This window comes from Danio aesculapii, chromosome 10 (assembly GCF_903798145.1).
Source record: "Danio aesculapii chromosome 10, fDanAes4.1, whole genome shotgun sequence".
NCBI lineage: Eukaryota > Metazoa > Chordata > Actinopteri > Cypriniformes > Danionidae > Danio > Danio aesculapii.
Genome location: NC_079444.1, coordinates 43,696,371 through 43,719,123, shown reverse-complemented (window position 1 = coordinate 43,719,123; position 22,753 = coordinate 43,696,371). Strand labels below are relative to the sequence as shown.

Genomic DNA, 22,753 nt, shown 5'->3' with positions numbered 1-22,753 from the left:
TATGCTGGAATAGTTGGCGGTTCATTCCGCTGTGGCGACCCCTGATAAATAAGGGAGTAAGCCGAAGGACAATGAATGAATGAGTGACCATACTATTATAAAGCACTTGCTTTGAATACTGTTGTGGTGATAGTAACACAACAACTATAGTAATATAAACAAATGACCCAATACTGTAGTTCTATACAACTATGGGGTTAATTATACTCCCATTTTACTGTAGTAAAAACCAAACTATACTTCAGTATTCATTACAGTTAAAACTATAATACTATATATATTATATAGTCACTATAGTTAATGCTGCTGTATGCTGGAGCATTCATTAGCAGAGTTTAAAATGCCATACAGGCTAATACACTTTAGTATCTTGCGTAGCTTTTTTTATATTATGTGACCTATGGTGGCTTGTTTCCCTGCACTTCTCAGTCTGTTTCTGTGGTCTGGTATCTGCCATCTGTTCTGCTGTGTAAACTTGAAAACACGGTGTGAAATTCGAGCGAGCGCTGACCTCAGCCCACATTTGGGTCATTGTTCTGATCCGCTCATGCTTGGAGTCTGAAACGCAGTATTTACTGCCCTGTTTTCTTCATCCTCGATTGAGCGACATCAGAGGGCGGTTTTACATTCCACCATTAATCTGAACCTTGTTGCTGCGTGAGTCAGGTTTTCCAGGACCTGAAGGAGAACCAGCAAACACACAAAACAGCTCACTTTCGCTTCTCTCACTTTACACCTGATATTAAACGCACAGGTCACCCAAAAAAATTACATTTATTCATGGATAGCTATGTTTCCATGCAAAGATGGCAATTAAATTTATGCACAAACTAGAATATTGCATAAAAGATTCATGAATAAAGCAGCATTTCCGTCCAATGAGTCAAAATGGTAAATTTCCTGATAAACTGGAGCTAAAATCAGTCAGGCTGTTTCTCAATATGCGTTGTTGTCTGTACTTGTGTTCGTGTGTCCTCGTGAAACATCATCAACCCTCGCCGAAGTACTGTTCCTATTCAAAAGTTCCCATCTAGCCAAGCACAGATAAATATCCCAGACGTGTACTTGCTCTGCCCCTTTGCCCAAGGATGCATCGAGAGGTGACTTGCGCGAATTCATAGATATATACACTAGATATCGCATACGGACCCTGAGCATGCGTCAATAGCGCCGCCATGTTTGTACAGTGCTCCCAGGACAAATGCCATGCAACCGCACTAGTCAAGACGGTGTTACTACATGAAGATGCTGGACTTTAGCGCTGTGTACAGGTTTAGTAACGAGCAAACAAAGAAAACAAAGCACAAAGGCAGATCATTTCATAGGTAAAATCTATGTTGTTTACGTTTTTGTATGTTATCCCTGCTGAAAAATCCTAGCCTAGGCTGGTTGGCTGGTTTTAGCTGGTTGGCCAGCCTGGTTTTAGAGGGGTTTTGGCCATTTCCAGGCTGGTTTCCAGCCAAATGACCAGCTAAATCCAGCTAAAACCAGCTTGACCAGCCTGGTTTAAGCTGGACATAGCTGGTTTTGGCTGGGCTCCCAGCCTGGTCAAGCTGGTTTTAGCTGGTCATTTTCCAGCCTGACCAGCTAAGACCAGGCTGGAAACGACTGGAAACCAGTCTGGAAGTGGCCAAAACCCCTCTAAAACCAGGCTGGTCAACCAGCTAAAACCAGCCAACCAGCATAGGCTGGTTTAAGCTGTTTTTTTTCAGTAGGGATGAACTTTTGTGCTAAACAGGTAACGTTATTGATGATAATACAGTCTCTTACTGCATTCACCATAAGGCAAAGTAGCACCAGCTCACACTAAACACTAAGCACACTCAGCTTATGCTTGCTTTGTTGAATAAAATTAGCAAACAAAGCAAAAGTAATATGACAACGAGATGCTGCAGTGCCGGAATCTTGTATTATTGTCAGCTTGTGAAGGAGTCGTTCATAACGGAGATTCATTCACAAACGAATCGCTCCCTGTGTGTTTCAGGACACAGATAAGATCAAATTTAACAGGGAGGGTGTATAGTACATTTCCATACACTCAAACACAAGCTTTTTGTCAGGAATGCCTGAGCGATCACTTATCCATCCATGTAGAAAAGTGATGTAAATGATAAGTTTTGTCATTTAAGATCCACTATCCAGTGTACTATCCACTTGTGTTTGCATCGATGAACACATTAATTCCAGCGTGTGCAAACAGGACCTCAGACTGCTAACTGTTAACAATGAAACCAATATGCTGTGGTTGATAAAAGAGAAGCTGTTAATTGACGGCTAGCTAGAAATGCTGTATTTCTCTTGATTGTATATAGCGTGTCATGTGTTGAATACTGTTGAGTCTGGTGATGGAGGATGATTGAGGCCCACAAGAGCCCATTATTGAGCCACAGTGAGCGTCTTTGTCTTCAGATGAGCTTGATCAGTCATAATATAACATGAATAAGCATTCTGTCCTCTATAGAATGGAAAAAAACAAAGACTGATTTGGATCATCACATGACGGTGAATGCAAAGTGATGGCGTGCTTGCATGATTATTTACAGCTCAGGGAATGCATTAAAATTCATGCACTGCAGGTCAAAAGTTTGAGGAGTCTCTAATGATCCACGAAGCTGTGTTTATTAGATTAAAATACTGTAAAACTTGAATAATACTGTGCAATATTGAAAGTTAAAAGAGCAGTATCACACTCGTAGATATGGCTGTATTTTCCCACTGGTGGGAGGCGTGTGTTGGCTTTAGGCCACAGGCTGAGTGTGTTATTCACTGCTATGAGTGTAATATTGCATTTATACAACATTTTGACAGCGCAATCGTGTATATAATAAAGAAAATCAAACACGGAGAGTCTCAAAAGTCCTTTTGTAAGAGGAACTACTTTCTTCCACCGCTCATTCACATCTGCAGCTGACATCGGAATAGCAGAAACCGCTGCTCATTCACAAACGTCACTATAGAGCTAGTGTTAGAGTGATTCTCTAGCGTAATGTCTAAAGTGATGACAAAACAGCTGATTTTGCTCACATTTCAAGATTATAAGGCTGAATAGCATGAAATGCCATCAGTCTACAGAGATTTACTAGTATTTCTCTGTTGCAATCAGGATATTACAATAATTAACCCCGGAAAAGCCAAAGCAAAGCAAACACTAGCGGATTACTCTGGTATAAATACAGCACTACAACATACACAAGAGAGAGATCAACTCTCACTTAGAAAAGAAAGTCACTTACCTGTTTAATAATGATTTAATCAGCTTTAGTTTGAAAATGACACTGAGTTTTTCTCCTCTAAGGGCTTATTATGGTTTGCATCCCAGCTGGGTCATTTCTGTGTGGAGTTTGCATGTTCTCCCCGTGTTGGCGTGGGTTTCCTCCGGGTGCTCCGGTTTACCCCACAGTCCAAACACATGCGGTATAGGGGAATTGATGAACTAAATTGGTCGTAGTGTATAAATGTGTATGTGAATGCGAGTGTGTTTGGGTGTTTCCCATTACTGGGTTGCATCTGGAAGGGCATGCATAGTGTAAAACATATACTGGAATAGCTGGCGGTTCATTTCGCTGTGGAATAGAGACTAAGTCGAAGCAAAATGAAAGGAAAATGAATTTACATAAAGTACAAACATATACAAAAAAAATGTATTTAGATCAATATTTATAAGTAATTTGTATTATATATATTTAAACAATGTTAAATATATATATATAATAGCCATGCATAAATTTATATACACAAAAATGTACATTATATGCACAAAAATACTTTGTAAATATTACATTTTATTTTCCTTGCAATTATTTGTGATTAGTTGATCGCCCTCCTAATCAATATTTTATCCTTATCAAATGTTTTCCAAATGATTGTTGAACAGATTCAGGAAATTTTCACAGTATTTCCTATAATATTTTTTCTTCTGTAGAAAGTCTTATTTGTTTTATTTCGGCTAGAATAAAAGCAGTTTTTAATTGTTTTAAAGCCATTTTAGGGTCAATATTATTAGCCCCCTTCAGCAATATTAGTTTTGGATTGTCTCCAGAATAAACCACTGTTATACAGTGACTTTCCTAATTACCCTAACTTTACCCTAATTAACCTAGTTAAGCCTTTAAATGTCACTTTAAGCTGTATAGAAGTGTCTTGAAGAATATCTAGTCTAATATTATTTACTGTCATCATGATAAAGAGAAAATAAATCAGTTATTAGAGATGAGTTATTAAAACTATTATGATTAGAAATGTGTTGAAAAAATCTGCTCTCTGTAAAAACAGAAATTGGGGAAAAGGATATACAGGATAGCTCATAATTCAGAAGGGCTAATAATTCTGACTTTCTTAATTATTGCACACTTTAGCCCAGAACTTCTCGTCCTCCTCAGCAGTCTTTCCTCACGTCAGCTGTGAAGTTCTGGAGGTGTTGTTTTCCAAAGCCACCCAAGAGCAGCCGAAAAGCACAGGACGTTCACTTATTTCTGGGGTTTGGGACACTCTTCCGCTTCCTCGCGGTCGGATTGGATCTCCAGCGGGCCGTTTTCTGCTGTAATTGCGCTCTCGGGTGCGTTTAATACCAAACACACAGCGCTCAACCCGTGGCAGTAAAAGAGAGCGCCTTTGATTCCTTATTATAGGGTTCTAAGAGCATCAAAGGAGGAAAATTACCCAGAATTCCCAGTGTGGCGTTTTGGGAGCGTTGGCCAGCTGCTGTGGTCGGAGCAGCTGCTTGGAAAGAGGGCCAGAAAGTGCGACCTGCCGCAGGAACGGGCCGTCCCGCCGTACGCCTTTAACCCTGCTCATTTATACGGCTGCTTTCCGATTTTCCACCCAGATCCATCTGCTTTTCATTTCAGCTCCAACCACGACACTGGGATGAATGGTTCTAGACAGTACGAAATTAGAGTTCTTCAATATGTATCAATAGCAGAATCTTGCACAATATTTGCTGCACAATACATCGCAAATATAGTTTACACATTATACTTATGGCAGACGTGTGATTAATTACATTTATTGAATGCGTTTGTTGTTTATCTAAAATTTTCCAATCAGATGGGACCTTACTATCTTCAGCCCTGCCTCCCCTCAGTAGTTGCTGTTCGGCTATTGGCTGGAGCAGCCTTCTGTGTAGGACTAGTGTCTTATACATCACATCCAAAGCCTTCTGTTGTGTCTGATTTGATATTTGACTTTTGGAGCTGTGAAAAACTCAAATCATTCACTGTAGTGATATGGAGCTGTGATGCGCTCAAAACTTGCCGGAACTACTTTATCTGTGCATTTATCTGAAAATAATGGCACACCTTAGAATGCTTCGTCAGGCAATCAGAATCAAGCATTTAACAGAAATATAACCAGGTCTGACGGAAACACTTTTAGCTTAGCTTAGAATAGATCATTGAATCAGATTAGACCGTTAGCATCTAGCTACGAAATAACTAAAATCATTCAGCGTAGTGATGGAGCTGTAATGCGCTCAAAACTTGCCGGAATCTGTGCATTTATCTGAAAATAATGGCACACCTTAGAATGCTCATCAGCCAATCAGAATCAAGCATTCAACAGAAATATAGCCAGGTCTGCCGGAAACACTTTTAGCTTAGCTTAGCATAGATCATTGAATCAGATTAGACCATTAGCATCTAGCTACGAAATAACTAAAATAATTCAGCGTAGTGATATGGAGCTGTAATGCACTTAAAACCTACCGGAACTACTTTACCTGTGCGTTTATCTGAATATAACATAGAAGTAGACCTAATAATGCTCATCAGCCAATCAGAATTGAGAATTCAACAGAAATATAACCAAGTCCAATGTGGAGCACTTTTAGCTTAGCTTAGCATAGATCATTGAATCAGATTAGACCATTAGCATCTACTGTGAAATAATTGAAATCATTCAGCATCGTGATATAGAGCTGTGATGTGCTCAAAACCTGCCGGAACTACTTTATCTGTGTGTTTATCTGAAAATAAATCACCTTACAATAGACCTTCATGAACCAACCAGAGTCAATCGTTTAACAGAAATATAACCAAGTTCAATGTGGAGCACCTTTAGCATAGCTACTTTAGCGGCGCGTTTATGTGAAAATAACATAGAAATAGACCTTAGAATGCTCATCAGCCAATCAGAATCAGGACATTTAACAAAAATATAATCAGATCCAATGGGAGCACTTTTAGCTTAGCTTAGCACAGATCATTGAATCAGATTAGACCATTAGCATCTAGCTGTGAAATAACTGAAATCATTCAGCGTAGTGATATGGAGCTGTAATGCGCTCAAAACCTGCCGGAACTACTTTATCAGTGCGTTCATGTGAAAATAAATAACAGCACACCTTAGAATGAACCGTCATCAGCCAATCAGAATCAAGCGTTCAAAAGAAATATAACCAGGTCTGACAGGATCACGCTTAGCTTAGCTTAGTATAGATCATTAAGTCAGATTAGACCATTAGCATCTAGCTGTGAAATAACTGAAATAATTCAGCGTGGTGATATGGAGCTGTTATGCACTCAAAACTTGCCGGAACTACTTTAGCTGGGCTTTTATGTAATAATAACATAGAAATAAACCTTAGAATGCTCATCAGCCGATTAGAATTGAGCATTCAACAGGAATAAAATGAAACCTATGTGGAGCACTTTTAGCTTAGCTTAGCATAGATCATTGAATCAGATTAGACCATTAGCATCTGTAAAACAACTGAAATCTTTCAGCGTAGTGATATGGAGCTGTTATGTGCTCAAAACCTGCCGGAACTACTTTAGCTGTGCATTTATCTGAAAATAAATAACGGCACACCTTAGAATGAACTGCCATCAGCATTCAACAGAAATATAACCAGGTCCCATGGGAACACTTTTAGCTTAGCTTAGCATAGATCACTGAATCAGATTAGACCATTAGCATCTATCTTTGAAATAACTCCATTCATTCAGTGTAGTGATATGGAGCTGTAATTCGCCAAAAACATGCTGGAACTACTTTATCTGTGTGTTTATCTGTAATTAAATCACCTTAGAATGGATCTTCATTAGCCAATCAGAATCAAGAATTCAACATCACCAGTGATTGTGTATAATAGAAAAAAACTAAATTTTAACGAACAGTCACTGTGAGAATGTAAAAAATGCTGGTAGTTTTTGCCTCGACTGTAAGTCTTTCCTCTCTCCGACTGATAATGTGGTGTTTCCGTTTGCTCCTGCGTGCGTTTTTCAGTGTTGTGTTGCCAGATTGTGACTCACCGCTTAAACCAACAAGTTTTCCACGCAGGCAAACATGACACACGCACACATGCACGTCTGAGGAGGTGGAAGAAGTTTTTCAGTCCAGTATCCCTGCTGACAATGCCGCCACATTTCCTCGCCTCTTTGTGGTCACATGCTCTGGGCTTGACTGCTTTTTTTGGGGGTTTCTCAGATGTGTTGCTGTTGACAGGATGAACGCGGAGCCGCCTCAGTGTGTGTGAATGTTCCTGAAGGAAAGAGCGAGACTTATTGCACAGTTTTTTTTTCTTCTCCTTTTCAAGAATCATTGTGATCCTTTAAATAAAACATCACAGTACATCTCTTAAAGAAACACTGCACTCTTTTACCAATTTTACAGTTCTCATTCATTCATTCATTTTCTTTTCGGCTTAGTTCCTTTATTTATCTGGGGTCGCCACGCTGGAATGAACCGCCAACTTATCCAGCATATGTTTTTTTACGCAGCGGATTATAAAGGTTTCATGAAAGTCTTATGATGACCCCTTCAAGTAAACTGTTACCAAAGTGAGTGTGTATAGATGAAAGTAGGGCTATCAGACATTGTGATTATTGTATTTTAATGTGATATACACTCACTGGCCACTTTATTAGGTACACCTGTCCAACTGCTCGTTAACGCACATGCTAATCAGCCAATCACATGACAGCAACTCAATGCATTTAGGCATGTAGACATGGTCAAGACGATCTGCTGCAGTTCAAAGCGAGCATCAGAATGGAAAGGGGATTTAAGTGACTTTGAACGCGGCATGGTTGTTGCTGCCAGACGGGCTGCTCTGAGTATTTCAGAAACTGCTGATCTGCTGGGATTTTCACACACAACCATCTCTAGTGTTTACATAGAATGGTCCGACAAAGAGGAAATATCCAGTGAGCGGCAGTTCTGTGGGCGCAAATGCCTTGTTGATGTCAGAGGTCAGAGGAGAATGGCCAGACTGGTTCCAGCTGATAGAAAGGCAACAGTAACTCAAATAAGCACTCGTTACAACCGAAGTCTGCAGAAGAGCATCTCTGAACACACAACACGTCCAACCTTGAGGCGGATGGGCTACAGCAGCAGAAGACCACACCGGGTGCGGCTCCTGTCAGCTAAGAACAGGAAACTGAGGCTACAATTCACACAGGCTCACCAAAACTGGACAATAGAAGATTGGAGAAACGTTGCCTGGTCTGATGACTCTCCATTTCTGCTGCCACATTCGGATGCTCGGCTCAGAATTTGGCCTCAACAACATGAAAGCATGGATCCATCCTGCCTTGTATCAGCGGTTCAGGCTGCTGGTGGTGGTGTAATGGTGTGGGGGAGATTCTCTTGGCACACTTTGGGTCCATTAGTACCAATTGAGCATCATGTCAACATCACAGCTTACCTGAGTATTGTTGCTGACCATGTCCATCCCTTTATGAGCACAGTGTCTCCATCTTCTGATGGCTACTTCCAGCAGGATAACACACCATGTCATAAAGCGTGAATCATCTCAGACTGGTTTCTTGAACATGATAATGAGTTCACTGTACTCAAATGACTAGATATATTTGTTATAATTGTATGTATGTGTGTGTGTGTGTGTGTGTGTGTGTGTGTGTGTGTGTGTGTGTGTGTGTGTGTGTGTGTGTATTTTGGTAGTCATTTTCTGTTTTGTTTTGACTTGTGTGTTATTTCTTTACTCATTGGTTGCTTGTGGTGAAGTGTTGAGTTTGACTCTATATCTTGTGTTTCCTGTGTGACCTGATGAAGACTCTGTAGGTTGAAGCGTTGTCCGACTAAATGGGTCATTTGAGAGCTAAAGTGGCAGTCAGTGTGTTGATTTTTTGGACTTTTTCTATTGCGTTTGGCCTGATCGAGCTCCTGCCATTAAGATGTTTCTAGATGTGAGCACACTGAGGTTTTTTTCTTCTGTTTATTATATGTGGACCACCCGTGTGTGTGTCAGTCTGTCAGCTGTTGTCCAGCATGTTCAGCTGTCTCCGTCTCCGCAGCTGAAGGTGACTGTGTGCTGTATGTAGGACGGGACGGGTCTGTGTCTGCCGTGTGGGACGGGGTTTAATTAGGAGCAGGTCTCAGTGGAGTCCAGGAGGCGCTGGTGGCTGTGTGTGTCCACCGTCACGCTGCACATACACTCCACATACACATCCGACAGCACTTTAAGCAAAGAAAGAAATTAACTTCTTAAGGGAAGCCTAACTTTTGGAAAGGCATGAAATGTCACAGGGGCGGCACGGTGGCTTAGTGGTTAGTACTGTGGCCTCACAGCAAGAAGGTCGCTGGTTCGAGTCCCGACTTGGCCAGTTGGCATTTCTATGTGGAGTTTGCATGTTCTGCCCATATTGGTGTGGGTTTCCTTCGGGTGCTCCGGTTTCCCCCACAGTCCAAACACATGCGCTATAGGGGAATTGATCAACTAAATTAGCCGTAGTGTATGAGTGTATGTAAATGAGTGTGTATGTGTTTCTCAATACTGGATTGCAGCTGGAAGGGCATTCGCTGTGTAAAACATATGCTGGAACAGTTGGCGGTTCATTCCGCTGTGGTGACCTCTGGAGTAGAGACTAATCTGAAGGAAAATAAATGAATAAATGAGATGTCACAAGTCAAATTCTGCTCTCATAGACTTGTCCTTGGGTTTAAAGATGATTCACATGTATTTTTGTAAGGTGTTTAAGTTGCATAACAAGTCATTATTCTGCATACAGAAAGAATACAGAGCTGTCAAAATTGAATAAATATTAATACAATTTTTATATATATCAAAGTTTAATCTATGATAAGAGGAACTAAAATAAAAAATGTATGTTTTCTCTGCATTTAAAAATAAACTAAATAATATATATTAAATGAAAACTAACACATACTGTAAAACAGGGGTGTTCAAACTTTTTCGTTCAATGGGCCAAAAAACAAATATCATTGAGAGCCGTGGGCTGTTAAATATACCAAACTGTATTACATTAAAGTTACCATGGGTAATTGCTTAATTTATTTAATAATATTTAAAGATAAATAGAAAACATTACTTTACATCCTATTAACTGATGCAGTAGAACATTTAAAGGGCACATAGTTGACCTCTTTTTTATGATTTAATATTAATATTCTGGTTGTTCTGAGTGTGCCAGTTTAGGTTCAGTTTAAAACACAATTCAGATTTGTTTATTATAATGTGTTAAAAAGTGTCATGTTGGGGGCGTGTCCACAGCTCGCTGATTTAGGGGTGTGTTGCTTCACATGTAGATTAGTTTCGGCTTCCCGCCAACGTAACAAGGGGGCGGGGCCATGACCTGAATCATCACGCCACGCATTTTTGAATTCTAAACATAGGTTTCTGCAGCGGTCCGCGGCGCCCAGCCGCCGACTTGAGTGTACCCTGATAGAAACCTATGATTATAATTCTAAAACGCATGCTAGTTAAGATCACAGGGAGCTTCTGGGATCGCGAGAAATGCAAACGGCTGAAGTATAAGGTAGACTCAATGAGAAGTACTCATGTTTGCAAACCTACCTAAAGATACAACCAATAATTCCGATTAGAGCGATAATGTGGAGAATATTGATCTTGTGTTGAGCCCAATCAGCCTTACATCTAAAAATAGAGCTAGCGTGTTCCTTTAGTGATATCGCTTCGACTCACGCTGAAAATGGCGGACGTGAATCAACAAACTGAGGATATGATGACGCGCCTGTCAATCAATATTGGTGGGTGGGGGGACCGCTCTCCTACGTAAAGTTGCGGTCGGTTTGAAAACCGCTCCAATTGGTCCACCGTTTTTTATGTTGTTAAATTGAAAAAAAAGCACTGGGTGTGTTTATATCACCCCAATATGACGGTCTATACACCATACATGCACATATGTCTGTCCAAACAGCTTGAAAAGTAGATTTTTTACCATAGGTGCCCTTTAAAACATTTAAAATGATGACTTAGTCACATGTATAACACAGTGGAGTTTAATGCTGAATACACTAGTCAAGAATCTGCCTTTGCCTTGATTTGCTCACTAAAGTCTGTTGGTGACAATATGTACATTTACACTAAATCTCATTCATTTACACTCTTCAATTAAATATTTAATTTCAGTAAGCTTTTATCAATAATACAAACAAAAAAGGCTACATTTAGATTTAAAATGACAATCTCTAAACCATCCTCATCGTTCCTTCCTCTATTCTTAGATGGGATGGCAGGCCAGGTTACCATGGGCCAACTTCGGGCCTTAGTTTGGGCATCTCTGCTTTAAAATGACAACAAAAAAAAACACTAAATGTAAAACATTAATAAAAACGTATATAAATAATTTAATAAATAAATAATTACTGATCTATAAGATGGAAGAGTGACTGTTTTTTTGGAAAAGTTTGCGAAAAATGTATAGTAAATTAGATTAAATTAAGATATCCTATGTACTACATTATTTTATTCATTCATTCATTTTAGAATGAGCTTAGTCCCTTTATTCATCAGGGGTCACCACAGCGGAATGAACCGCCAACTGTTCCAGCACAGTGGATGCCATTCCAGCCGCAACCCAGTACTGGGAAATACCCATACACACTCACATTCACACTCACGCTACGGTCAATTTAGTTTATTCAATTTTCCCCTATAGCGCATGTGTTTGGTCTGTGGGGGAAACCGGAGCACCCAGAGGAAACCCACGCCAACATGGGGAGAACATGCAAACTCCACACAGAAATGCCAACTGAGCCACACGGGACTCAAACCAGCGACCTTCTTGCTGTGAGGCCACAGTGCTAACCACTAAGCCACTGTGTCACCACTACGTTATTTGACATTCCCGAACATTTATTAATTATAATATGTTTAAAATGTGTATATATAAAATAGAATAGTCATAATAAAAATTAACAGCCTAAATGTCACGTCTATCTTTCCGACTTAAAGGGACAGTTCACCCAAAAATTAAAATTCTGTCATCATTTAATAATGCTCCACTTGTTGCAAACCTGACCTTCTTTCTTCTATTGAACACAAAAGAAGATATTTTGAAGAATGTTGAAAGCCATTGACCTCCATAGTATTTTTATTTCCCACTATGGCTGTCAGTGGCTGCCAGATCTCCGACATTCTTCAAAATATCTTCTTTTGTGTTCAACAGAAACTCATAAAGCTTTGGATCCACTTAAAGGTAAAGGGTGAAGAAACGCTCATTTTTGGGTGAGCTGTGTGAGCGGGGCTCATCTCTTCTCCTATTGAGTGCGTGCGTCTGTGTGAGTGTGAGAGTGCATGTGTGTCTGTTTAGTCTGCTGATGTCAGGCTTTGGCATGGAGCTGGTGTAGGGTTGCTGGGACGCTGCTGGTGGCACTGGGGCAAAAAACAGCCTTGTAGGGCCATGGCTTGGGCCCGAGACTGTGATTGGCTGCGGCCCCGGAGCCTCCCCCTCAGCGGGGTGATTTGTGGGACAGGTGCAGGGGCCCGACAGGTGGACATGACTCGAGTGAGTGGAATTACTGTGTGCCAGAGATCTGGACGCTTGACAGGGAGAGAGAAACACTGAGAGAGAAGATGAGATTCAACTCTACATTTAACTCTCCAAAACCATGAGGAAACTGAGGAAACATGATCAAACTGTCTGATTCTGACAGGGGAAACTGAGGTCAAACATGTAGAATAGAATAGAATAGAATAGAATAGAATAGAATAGGACAAAATAGGATAGGATAGGATAGGATAGGACTGAGTAGAATAGAATAAATAATATAGGACAGAATAGAGTAGTATAGCGTAATAGAATAGAATAGAATAGGATAGGGCTGAGTAGAATAGAATATAATATAGGACAGAATAGAGTAGGATAGCGGAATAGAATAAAATAGAATAGAATAGAATAGGACTGAGTAGAATAGAATACATAATATAGGACAGAATAGAGTAGGATAGCGGAATAGAATAGAATAGAATAGAATAGAATAGGACTGAGTAGAATAGAATACATAATATGGGACAAAATAGAGTAGGATAGCGGAATAGAATAGAATAGAATAAGACTGAGTAGAATAGAATACATAATATGGGACAGAATACAGTAGGATAGCGTAATAGAATAGAATAGAATAGAATAGAACAGGACTGAGTAGAATAGAATAAATGCTATAGGACAGAATAGAGTAGAATAGAATAGGACTGAGTAGAAAAGAATAAATAATATAGGACAGAATAGAGTAGGATAACGTAATAGATTAGAATACAATATATATATATATATAACCGATAAGATTAGAATGGCATAATAGGACAGAATAGAATATAGTGGGATAGGACAGAGTATGATAAAATAGAATAGAATTATATAAATCAGAATAGAATAGGATAGAATAGAATAGGACAGAATAGATTTGAATAGGATATAAAAGAATAGAATAGAATAAAATAGAATAGGGCATAATATAATTGAATTGAATAGAATACTGTAGGATAAAATAGAATAAAAAAGAGTAGGGCAACACGACATAATATATTAGGATAATTGCACAGAATAGAATAATAAAGGCTAGGATAGGAGAGAATAGAATAGAACTGAACACTATAGAATAGAATCTAATAGGCGAATGTAGAATTGAATGGTATAAAATACAATAAATCAGGATAGAATTGGATAGTACAATATTGATCAGAATAGAATTACAGTATATAGGACAGAGTAGAGTACAGTCAATTAGGATAGAATATAACAGGATAGTATAAGACAGAATAGAATATGACAGTAGGATAGAATAGAATAATATTGAACAGAATACAGTTGAACAGACTAGAATAAAATAGAATATGAGGGGAATATATATATATTATAGGATAGAATAGAATAATATTGGACAGAATAGAATAGAATAGAATAGAATAGAATAGAATAGAATAGAATAGAATAGAATAGAATAGAATAGAACAGGATATTATAAAACGGTATAGAATAGAATAGATAAGAACAGAACAGAATATGACAGTAGTATAGAATAATAGTGGACAGAATAGAATAGAATAGGACAGAGTAGAATATAATAGAATAATATGGATTAGGATTTAATAGGATGTGACATAATAGAATATGAGAACATAATTTAATTATATAGGACATACTACACTCTCAGAAATAAAGGTACAGGAGCTGTCACTGGGGCAGTACCTTTTCAAAAGATACATATTTGTACCCAAAGGGTCCACAGTGGTCCCTCAAAGGTGCATATCAGTGCCCAAATGTACCTAAAAAGTACCTTTGAGGTACCATTATGGACCCTTCAGGTATGAGTAAATACCTCTTGAAAAGGTCCTGCCCCAGTGACAGCTCCTGTACCTTTATTTCTGAGAGTGTAGGATAGAATAGAATAGTACAGTATATGACAGAATAGAATAGAATAGAAAAGAATACCTTAATTATTACCTTAAACACACACACACACACACACACACACACACACACACACACACACACACACACACACACACACAATTAAAAAAGTCTACATGAGATAAATCTAGTTAGAGTAGCTGTGTCCTGGTGGTGTTGTTTGGTTTAATGTCAGTGAGTGGTGATGTACTGTCTGCAGTGTGGAGTTTAATAGAGTGATCTGGAGCGTCAGGCTTCATATGACTCTCTGAGGATCTTCTGAGGAATCTGAGTCTCCTGTTTCACAAGCTGGACAAGCTGCATTTGTTTTCAGATGGAGCCCTCGTGTGGACAAACAGGACAGCGCTCTTTTCTCTGCATTTTATGCATTTAATTTAGGGCGACACAGCGGCTCAGTGATTAGCACTGTGGCCTCACAGCAAGAAGGTCGCTGGTTTGAGTTCCAGCTGGGCCAGTTAGCATTTCTGTGTGGAGTCACAGTGGTGTTTACAGTGCATAACCTCACATTCATCAGCACGTTAGCGAGAAGGATGCATACACCGCATAACCCTGAGTGTGTCTGTTGTCAGTGATCTGGCAGAGTAAGTAGATAGGATGCAGCACTGTCAGTTAACCTTGAACATGAAGAGAACATGAACAGCCCTTAACAGGACCACACCACTAGAGTGCTTCCTTTACACACCACCCTTGTTGATGGTGATGGTCAATAATTTATAAATCAAGTAAATATTGGGCTTAAACCACAGAGGCCAACTCAAATAAACGTTTATAACAAAGCAACCCATGCATTCACCTAATATAACACAAAATAACTCCCATGATGCACCTGATTTATATTGGACAGGTATAGTGCTGTTGCACAGGTCATTACATCATGTTATGACTTATTGATCATATACAGTAATTGTTTACAGTACAGTATCACATGTAAAGCCATCCTAAAGCAAGTATGAGTTTAACATTGACATGGATGTTTGTTTTTTGAGGAATATGCTCATTTATTCTGTTTCATTCTTGCGTTTGCAGGACGTTTGATATCTCATCTTCACATTTTGGCAGCTGTATTGCAGTATTTGCAATTCATTCATTCGTTTCCTTCATCTTAGTCCCTAATTTATCAGGAGTCACCACAGCGGAATGAACCGCCAACTATTCCAGCATATGTTTTATGCAGCGGATGCCATTCCAGCTGCAACCCAGTACTGGGAAACCAATACTTGCAATATAATATAACAAATCATATAATATATCAAATCACACATCATTGTTTGGTGTATGATCTGTTACAGTGGCCATCTTTGCACACAAGACGACATATTCACTGGCTTCAATTTATATTTGAATGTATTCATTTTGAGTATCCTTTTTATTTACAACAATATTTTGTCTTATTTTCCTTAAATTATCAACTTAGACATTCTGTTCAGACTGATTTTTTTGTTCCTCGTTGTAAAAAAATCTATGGGTTAAAGAGCTTTTGGGCTCTATCATACACCCGGCGCAATGTGGCGCAAGGCATGACGCAATTGTTTGCTAGTTTTAGCTTGACACAAGAGTCGTTTTGATGTTTTGCGCCATGCTGTTTAAATAGCAAATGCATTTGCGCTCATATGTGCGCCCATAGGCGTTCTGGTCTAAAAAAGGAGGTGTGTTGAGGAGCATTGCTGGCGTGTTGCTATTTTGAGGAACTATAATAGACTGTTCAATAGACCAGATCAAAGCAGGTCTATAGTCGAGCGCGTTAGCTGTGCGCCTCGCTTAAACATTGCTTAATACACACAGGATGTACAGCAATACACAAAGATCTTTACAAATGAAAAATAATAAAGGATTAAAATATTACAAAACATATTATTTTCTAGCCTACATTAATATAAAAACCATACCTTCATGCCTTCTTCATCTCGGGGGGCTTTTTCAGTTTATTCATGAGTTTGCTTTTGTATAATGTTATGATTATTAGCAGTATTATTTATTATATGCATATTTATATTTGTTTTATTAAAAACAAGCTTAGATTTGCCCACCTGTCAGGTTTTAGACCATATGGGGCGCAGCATGTGTATTAGGAGATAACTCAGTTTTTTGACCACACTTTATTATTATTGTTCATTTATTTGTTTGCTGGAAAAAATAACTGAATTTAGAAAAAGTTTTGACACAAATCTTTGCGCTTAACAAACGAAAATAGGCTATAGGCTAATCTATAGGCTAATGGATGTCTGTGATTACAACACGTTTCTTTATCCAGAGTGAAAGTAAAAGTAAACAATGAGGAGGCTCATCTCTCATTCTCGTGCTGCAGATCCTCTGTTTTAACTGTTTTATTGCTAGTGAAGCGTTCAGTTTTTCCACTTACAAAGTCCGCCATGTAAATAGCAAATGCACCATGGTGTGACGCAACTGACTCTTAAAGGAAATGAGAGGCGAGACTCTGATTGGTTTATTCTCAAAACACACCTATAACTCATTAAAAGAATAAGCTCAACCCTGTTAGACCATGTGCCACGGCGCAAAGCGGATTTTTCCATCCTTAAAATAGCAAAAGTGGATTCAGACATGCTCTTAACACCCTGCGCTTTGGACTTTGCGCATGGATCATCAAAATAGAGCCCTTTATGTTTAAGGGTCCAACAGATTGGAATAATTTACCTGCTAACATTCGATCCATTACATCATTTAAGGTCTTTAAGCAAACTTTGTTATCATATTTTACTTTGGATTGTACTTGTTCTTCCTGAGGATGTTATTATTTATTTGGTGACTGGGTTCACTGATCTGTAAATAGTTTTTGTACTACATATATATACGTATGTGTGTATGTATACTACTTTTTTTGGTCTTTTTTTCTTTTTATATTTGTTATGTAATGTTATGTTTTTTGGATGTTGTGTAAGTTATGTTTTGTTTTGTCATTTGGTGTTATTAATATGTGATTGTAATTGATTGTGGAACCCCCTTGATAAATGAGATGGTACATCTGAGTGGGTTTATCCCAACGAATAAATATCAATCAATGAAAATAATAGCAATTTTTTTGTGTGTGTGTTTGTTTCAGACGCTGAGGAAGAAGGGTCTAAACGGCTGTGACAGTCCTGATATCGATGCTGAAGATTCAGGCCACAGTCCAGAATCTGAGGACAAATATCGCAAAATCAACGAGGACATTGACCTGATGATCAGCAGGCAGAGACTGTGTGTAAGTGCGCAAAAGTTCAACAACATCACATATTAAGGCTGATTTATACTTCTGCGTCAAGCGTACGCGTATGCTACGGTGGACGCATAGCCCCTCGCCGGGGTCGTCGCTGACGCGCACCTCTCAAAAAATGTAATGCGTAGCGCAAGCTCTGTAATTGGTCAGCTTGGTAGCGCTGACGAGTGTGGGCGGAGGTGAGAGCCGCGCGAGCGTGATGCAGCGTGTGTTTACAAGTGTGGAGTCCCGTGAAGGAGCTCCGGATGGAGACTGGTGATTTGTGTTTACCTTATGATTAAAGTTGTTGCAAGTCCGCGGCTTCCCACCTTAAAATGAGCGAATTTGAGCCCCTTGTACGTTAAGGAAGCGTTCCGAAAAATCAAAACACAAGCGAAGGAACTCGACACAGAGAAACATAGACACCTACTGCCAGCTAGCGTTTCGGAGGTGTATTGCAGAGCAACAGAAACAGCGTGTAGACGTATAAATGCACGGCTACGCGCAAGGCTTGCACCGTAGGTCGCGCCGATCACTTGATGCAGAAGTATAAACCAGGCTTTAGTGTTCCACTTAGGCTTGTCACAATATCTATTGTTTGTTGTAGGATATATTGCACCAAAATATATTGTGATAAATTATATTATTGACCATTTTAAGCTCAATTTAAGTCTCTCATCATTATATAATGCCAGAATGACAATATTATAGCATCATAATACAACGACACGACATATTTCATACTTAAAAATATTTCATTTAATTATAGTCAATTTAATAATGAGGCATTGGAGAATGTGAAATCACATATCCTAAATAAATAATAACAAGAAAGTGCAGGTAAGAGTAACAGAGGCTATTATCAGTCTATTATCAGTCGTCAGACACCCACATGAAAATATACTATAGTAATTTATAGTAAATACTACAGTGTTTTTAACCATTCTGACACTGACTCCTCCAATAGAGATCGACATGTTGAGCAATCAGCTCAAATGTTGCTAGAGTTGGTTTTTATATATGGGTGATATATACTGCATCACCTAAAATGATTGAGTTCATGTGTAGTGAGATCAGTCAATATATTGATTATTGTGACAGGCCTAGTTCCACTGATATTTTAAAGGGACAGTTCACTCAAAAATGGACATTTTCCTGATTATTTAGTCACCCTCAGGCTTATTGTAATTGTATTTGTTTTTGTACTTTGTATTAATCTTATAATTTAAGTATTATTTATTATTTTCTTAATTTTTCTTGTTGCTATTTGGACTTTTTGGAGTATTAAGATTTGTCTTACTATTGTTACTTGGTATTTTGGATGTTCTTTCAAGCATTATTATGAATAAATAAATAAATAAATAAGGCGACACGGTGGCGTAGTGGGTAGCACGTTCGCCTCACAGCAAGAAGGTCGCTGGTTCGAGCCTCGGCTGGCTCAGTTGGGGTTTCTGTGTGGAGTTTGCATGTTCTCCCCATGTTGGCGTGGGGTTTCCTCTGGGTGCTCCGGTTTCCCCCACAGTCCAAACACATGCGGTATAGGGGAATTGGGTAAGCTAAAACTGTCCCTAGTGTGTGGATGTTTCCCAGTGATAGGTTGTGGCTGGAAGGGCATCTGCTGTATAAAACATATGCTGAATAAGTTGGCGGTTCATTCCGCTGTGGTGACCCCGGATTAATAAAGGAACTAAGCTGAAAAGAAAATGAATGAATGAATGAAGGAATGAATAGATAGATAAATAAATGAATAGATAAATAAATAAATAAATAAAGTAACCCTCAGGCCATCCAAGATGTAGATAGGGAAGGGCGATATCTTATCATTTGCCAAATACCAGTAAAAATTCTGCCCACTATAAAAATATGGCTCTACTGAAGAAAAAAAGTCACCTACAATTATTTTTCACATTTATTTAGAGAGCCCAACCTAAAATCAACCAAGCATCAACGTCTAATGATGTTACAGCTTGATGTTGTGTGGATGCTACCGCTATGACGTCTATCAGATTTTGGATTTCGGTTGCCATACCTGATGAATAAGCGTCAATATTTGACGTCAATATGACGTAGGTTTAAAGATGTTGACGCAACGTTGCATTTTGGTCGCTTTCTAACACAACCTAAATCCTTAGACACTGGCTAGACAATGAATAATGGTCGCCTGACATCACAACCTAAATCTAACCTAATATTAACGTCTTATGAAGTTGTGTGTCTGCTCGGAGTAATTAAATGCACTACAGAATGTTACGTTTACACACATCCACAGATGACATGTTAATGAATCAACTTTTAACAGTGTAATACTCACTACTCTTGAGTACTTTTAAAAGGGCTACTTTTTATTAATATTACTTGAAAAGTACTATTACTATTATTAATTTTATTACTAATATTACTATTATTAAGCAGATACCTTTACTCTACGTACACTACATGTTTAGGCAAGTAATGCTACTTTTACTTGAGTATATTTTTAGTACTCTTTCCACCACTGGCTGGGCATGAGTAAATGAAAAATGGTCATATTTGCGTGAACTATCCTTTTAATATATTGCTTGTTTTGAATGTGAAATTTCTGGCCGTCCCTTACAACATGCTGAAACGTGGGTATTTTGAGGTTTTCTGAATTGCTTTTCTTTCTTCAGGGTCAGGATAGACTTGAATGCATTGTGAATGTTAAAGTTGCTTTTTAAATTGAGGCTTAATAATATAATTATTTTTTATTAAAGAAATGCAGAATGGTTTTGTGCCAGTTTTGTCTATTTTTTCAATGATTTTGCTCATTTATATAGTGGCAGGTATCTTTGTCAGCCATAAAAAATAATACTAATATTAATCTCTTTATTTTTGTATTGGAAAAACGCCATATAAAATATATAATTGGCCTAATAAAGTGTAAACATTCATATTTGGGTCAACTATAATATATATATTTCAGGAATGCATGTTTGTGAATGTGAAACTGACTGATTTCCATGCATGCTGTTTTCCAGGCCATCCCTCAGTCTAATTACGACATGCCCGTCTCCATCCCCGTCAGCAACCCCAACAGCCTGATCTACAGCCACCCAGGAGCGTCTCTGGGTAACCCAAACCTGCTGCCGTTGACCCACTCGTCCCTGCAGAGGAACAACATGTCCCCTGGAGTCACCCACCGGCCCCCGAGTGCAGGAAACACAGGTACCCGGCTCTCCGCTTTACCCGGGACTCCAGATTTCTCTTTATTCTACTGTATTTTATCGAAAATAAGTTGGATTGGGCAAAAAAAAGATGAGAAGTTAAATTAATGCATGAGTCCTATTTTATAATGTTAGAAATATAGTTTAGAGTCATCTTTAGATTTATTGTTCGTCACTTAAAGTGCTTGACAACTGGCAACTGCTAAAATTAACCACCCTCATAACTTATTAAAGATTTATTTAGTCACATTATAAAGCACATTTATATAGTCACAGGTCTCATTGTCAGTTATAAAATAAGACATTTTACTGGAGTTAAGACTATATGGAAATATATAATATTTTTATGTATAATACTTATTATAATTAACAATAATTATACGCTTATAATAATATTTAATAACAATAATAATTAATTAATATTAAATAATTAATTAATTGTTTGTTATATTTTATATAATTTAAATAATATATTTATATATATTGAATATATTAATTTTATTATATAAATTAAATAATACATACAGTATACATTATTATTTAAATTATTTATATAAATATTCATTCATTCATTCATTTTCCTTTCGGCTTAGTCCCTTTATTAATCAGGGGTCACCACAGGGGAATGAACCGCCAACTTATACAGCATATGTTTTACGCAGGAGATGCCCTTCCAGCTGCAACCCATAACTGGGAAACACCTATACATCTATTTCGGCTTAGTCTCTTTATTAATCAGGGGTCACCACAGGGTAATGAACCGCCAACTTATACAGCATATGTTTTACGCAGGAGATGCCCTTCCAGCTGCAACCCATAACTGGGAAACACCTATACACCTATTTCGGCGTAGTCCCTTTATTAATCAGGGGTCACCACATGGGAATGAACCGCCAACTTATACAGCATATGTTTTACGCAGGAGATTCCCTTACAGCTGCAACCCATAACTGGGAAACACCTATACACTCTCATTCACACACTCATACACTATGGCCAATTTAGCTTACCCAATTCCCCTATAGCGCATGTGTTTGGACTGTGGGGAAACCGGAGCACCTGGAGGAAACCCACACCAACACGGGGAGAATATGCAAACTCCACTCAGAAACCCCAAGCTGGGACTCGAACTAGAGACCTTCCTGCTGTGAGGCACCAGCGCTACCTACTGCGCCACCCTTATATAAATATAAGTATATTCAGTTTAATTACCATTTAATCATAATTAACAGTATGCTGACCATACTTTAGTCTGAAATAATGTTGATGTGCTCACTTTACTGATCCATTAGAGAATTGAGGACCACCAACAGCTCTCATGTATTCAGACACTGCATATATAGATCATTACATTCACTCAAATATTTCTCTCCGCCGTATTCGGCCTGGAGTATAAACAGTGTGCAGCCCAGGAACACCCTGGGGGCCTTTGGCTGCTAGTGAAGGAGCTCCGGCTTTTCACCGGGCAAATAAAGATGAGCGTGAAGATTGAGCTTCTGAAAGCTCTGCGTTTGTGGCCGAGGTTTCAGCCACAGGAAGTTAGCTCAGTTTCAGATTCATTGAAACACATAATCCTGACTCTGAACACGTGTATATGGACGTTTCTACAGCTGTCAGGAGGAGTGATTTGAAACTAAATATATAGATTTTAGACACACACACATTCACGCATGCACACACATGTACACAGAGATCTGAAAGAGATGCATAATGCAAAATAAAATGACATATTTTTTAAAAATGGA

At 38.6% G+C, this 22,753-nt stretch overlaps 1 protein-coding gene across 2 annotated transcripts in view; it reads left to right on the top strand.

The window, feature by feature from the left end:
- Positions 1-22,753, top strand: part of mef2ca (myocyte enhancer factor 2ca) — a 116,170-nt gene that overhangs the window by 71,194 nt on the left and 22,223 nt on the right. For both annotated transcript variants that reach the window (XM_056466346.1, XM_056466347.1), the window contains 2 exons: positions 17,692-17,832; positions 20,823-21,009. In XM_056466346.1, the coding sequence (XP_056322321.1) occupies positions 17,692-17,832; positions 20,823-21,009 (328 nt within the window). The remainder of the gene's footprint in view (positions 1-17,691; positions 17,833-20,822; positions 21,010-22,753) is intronic.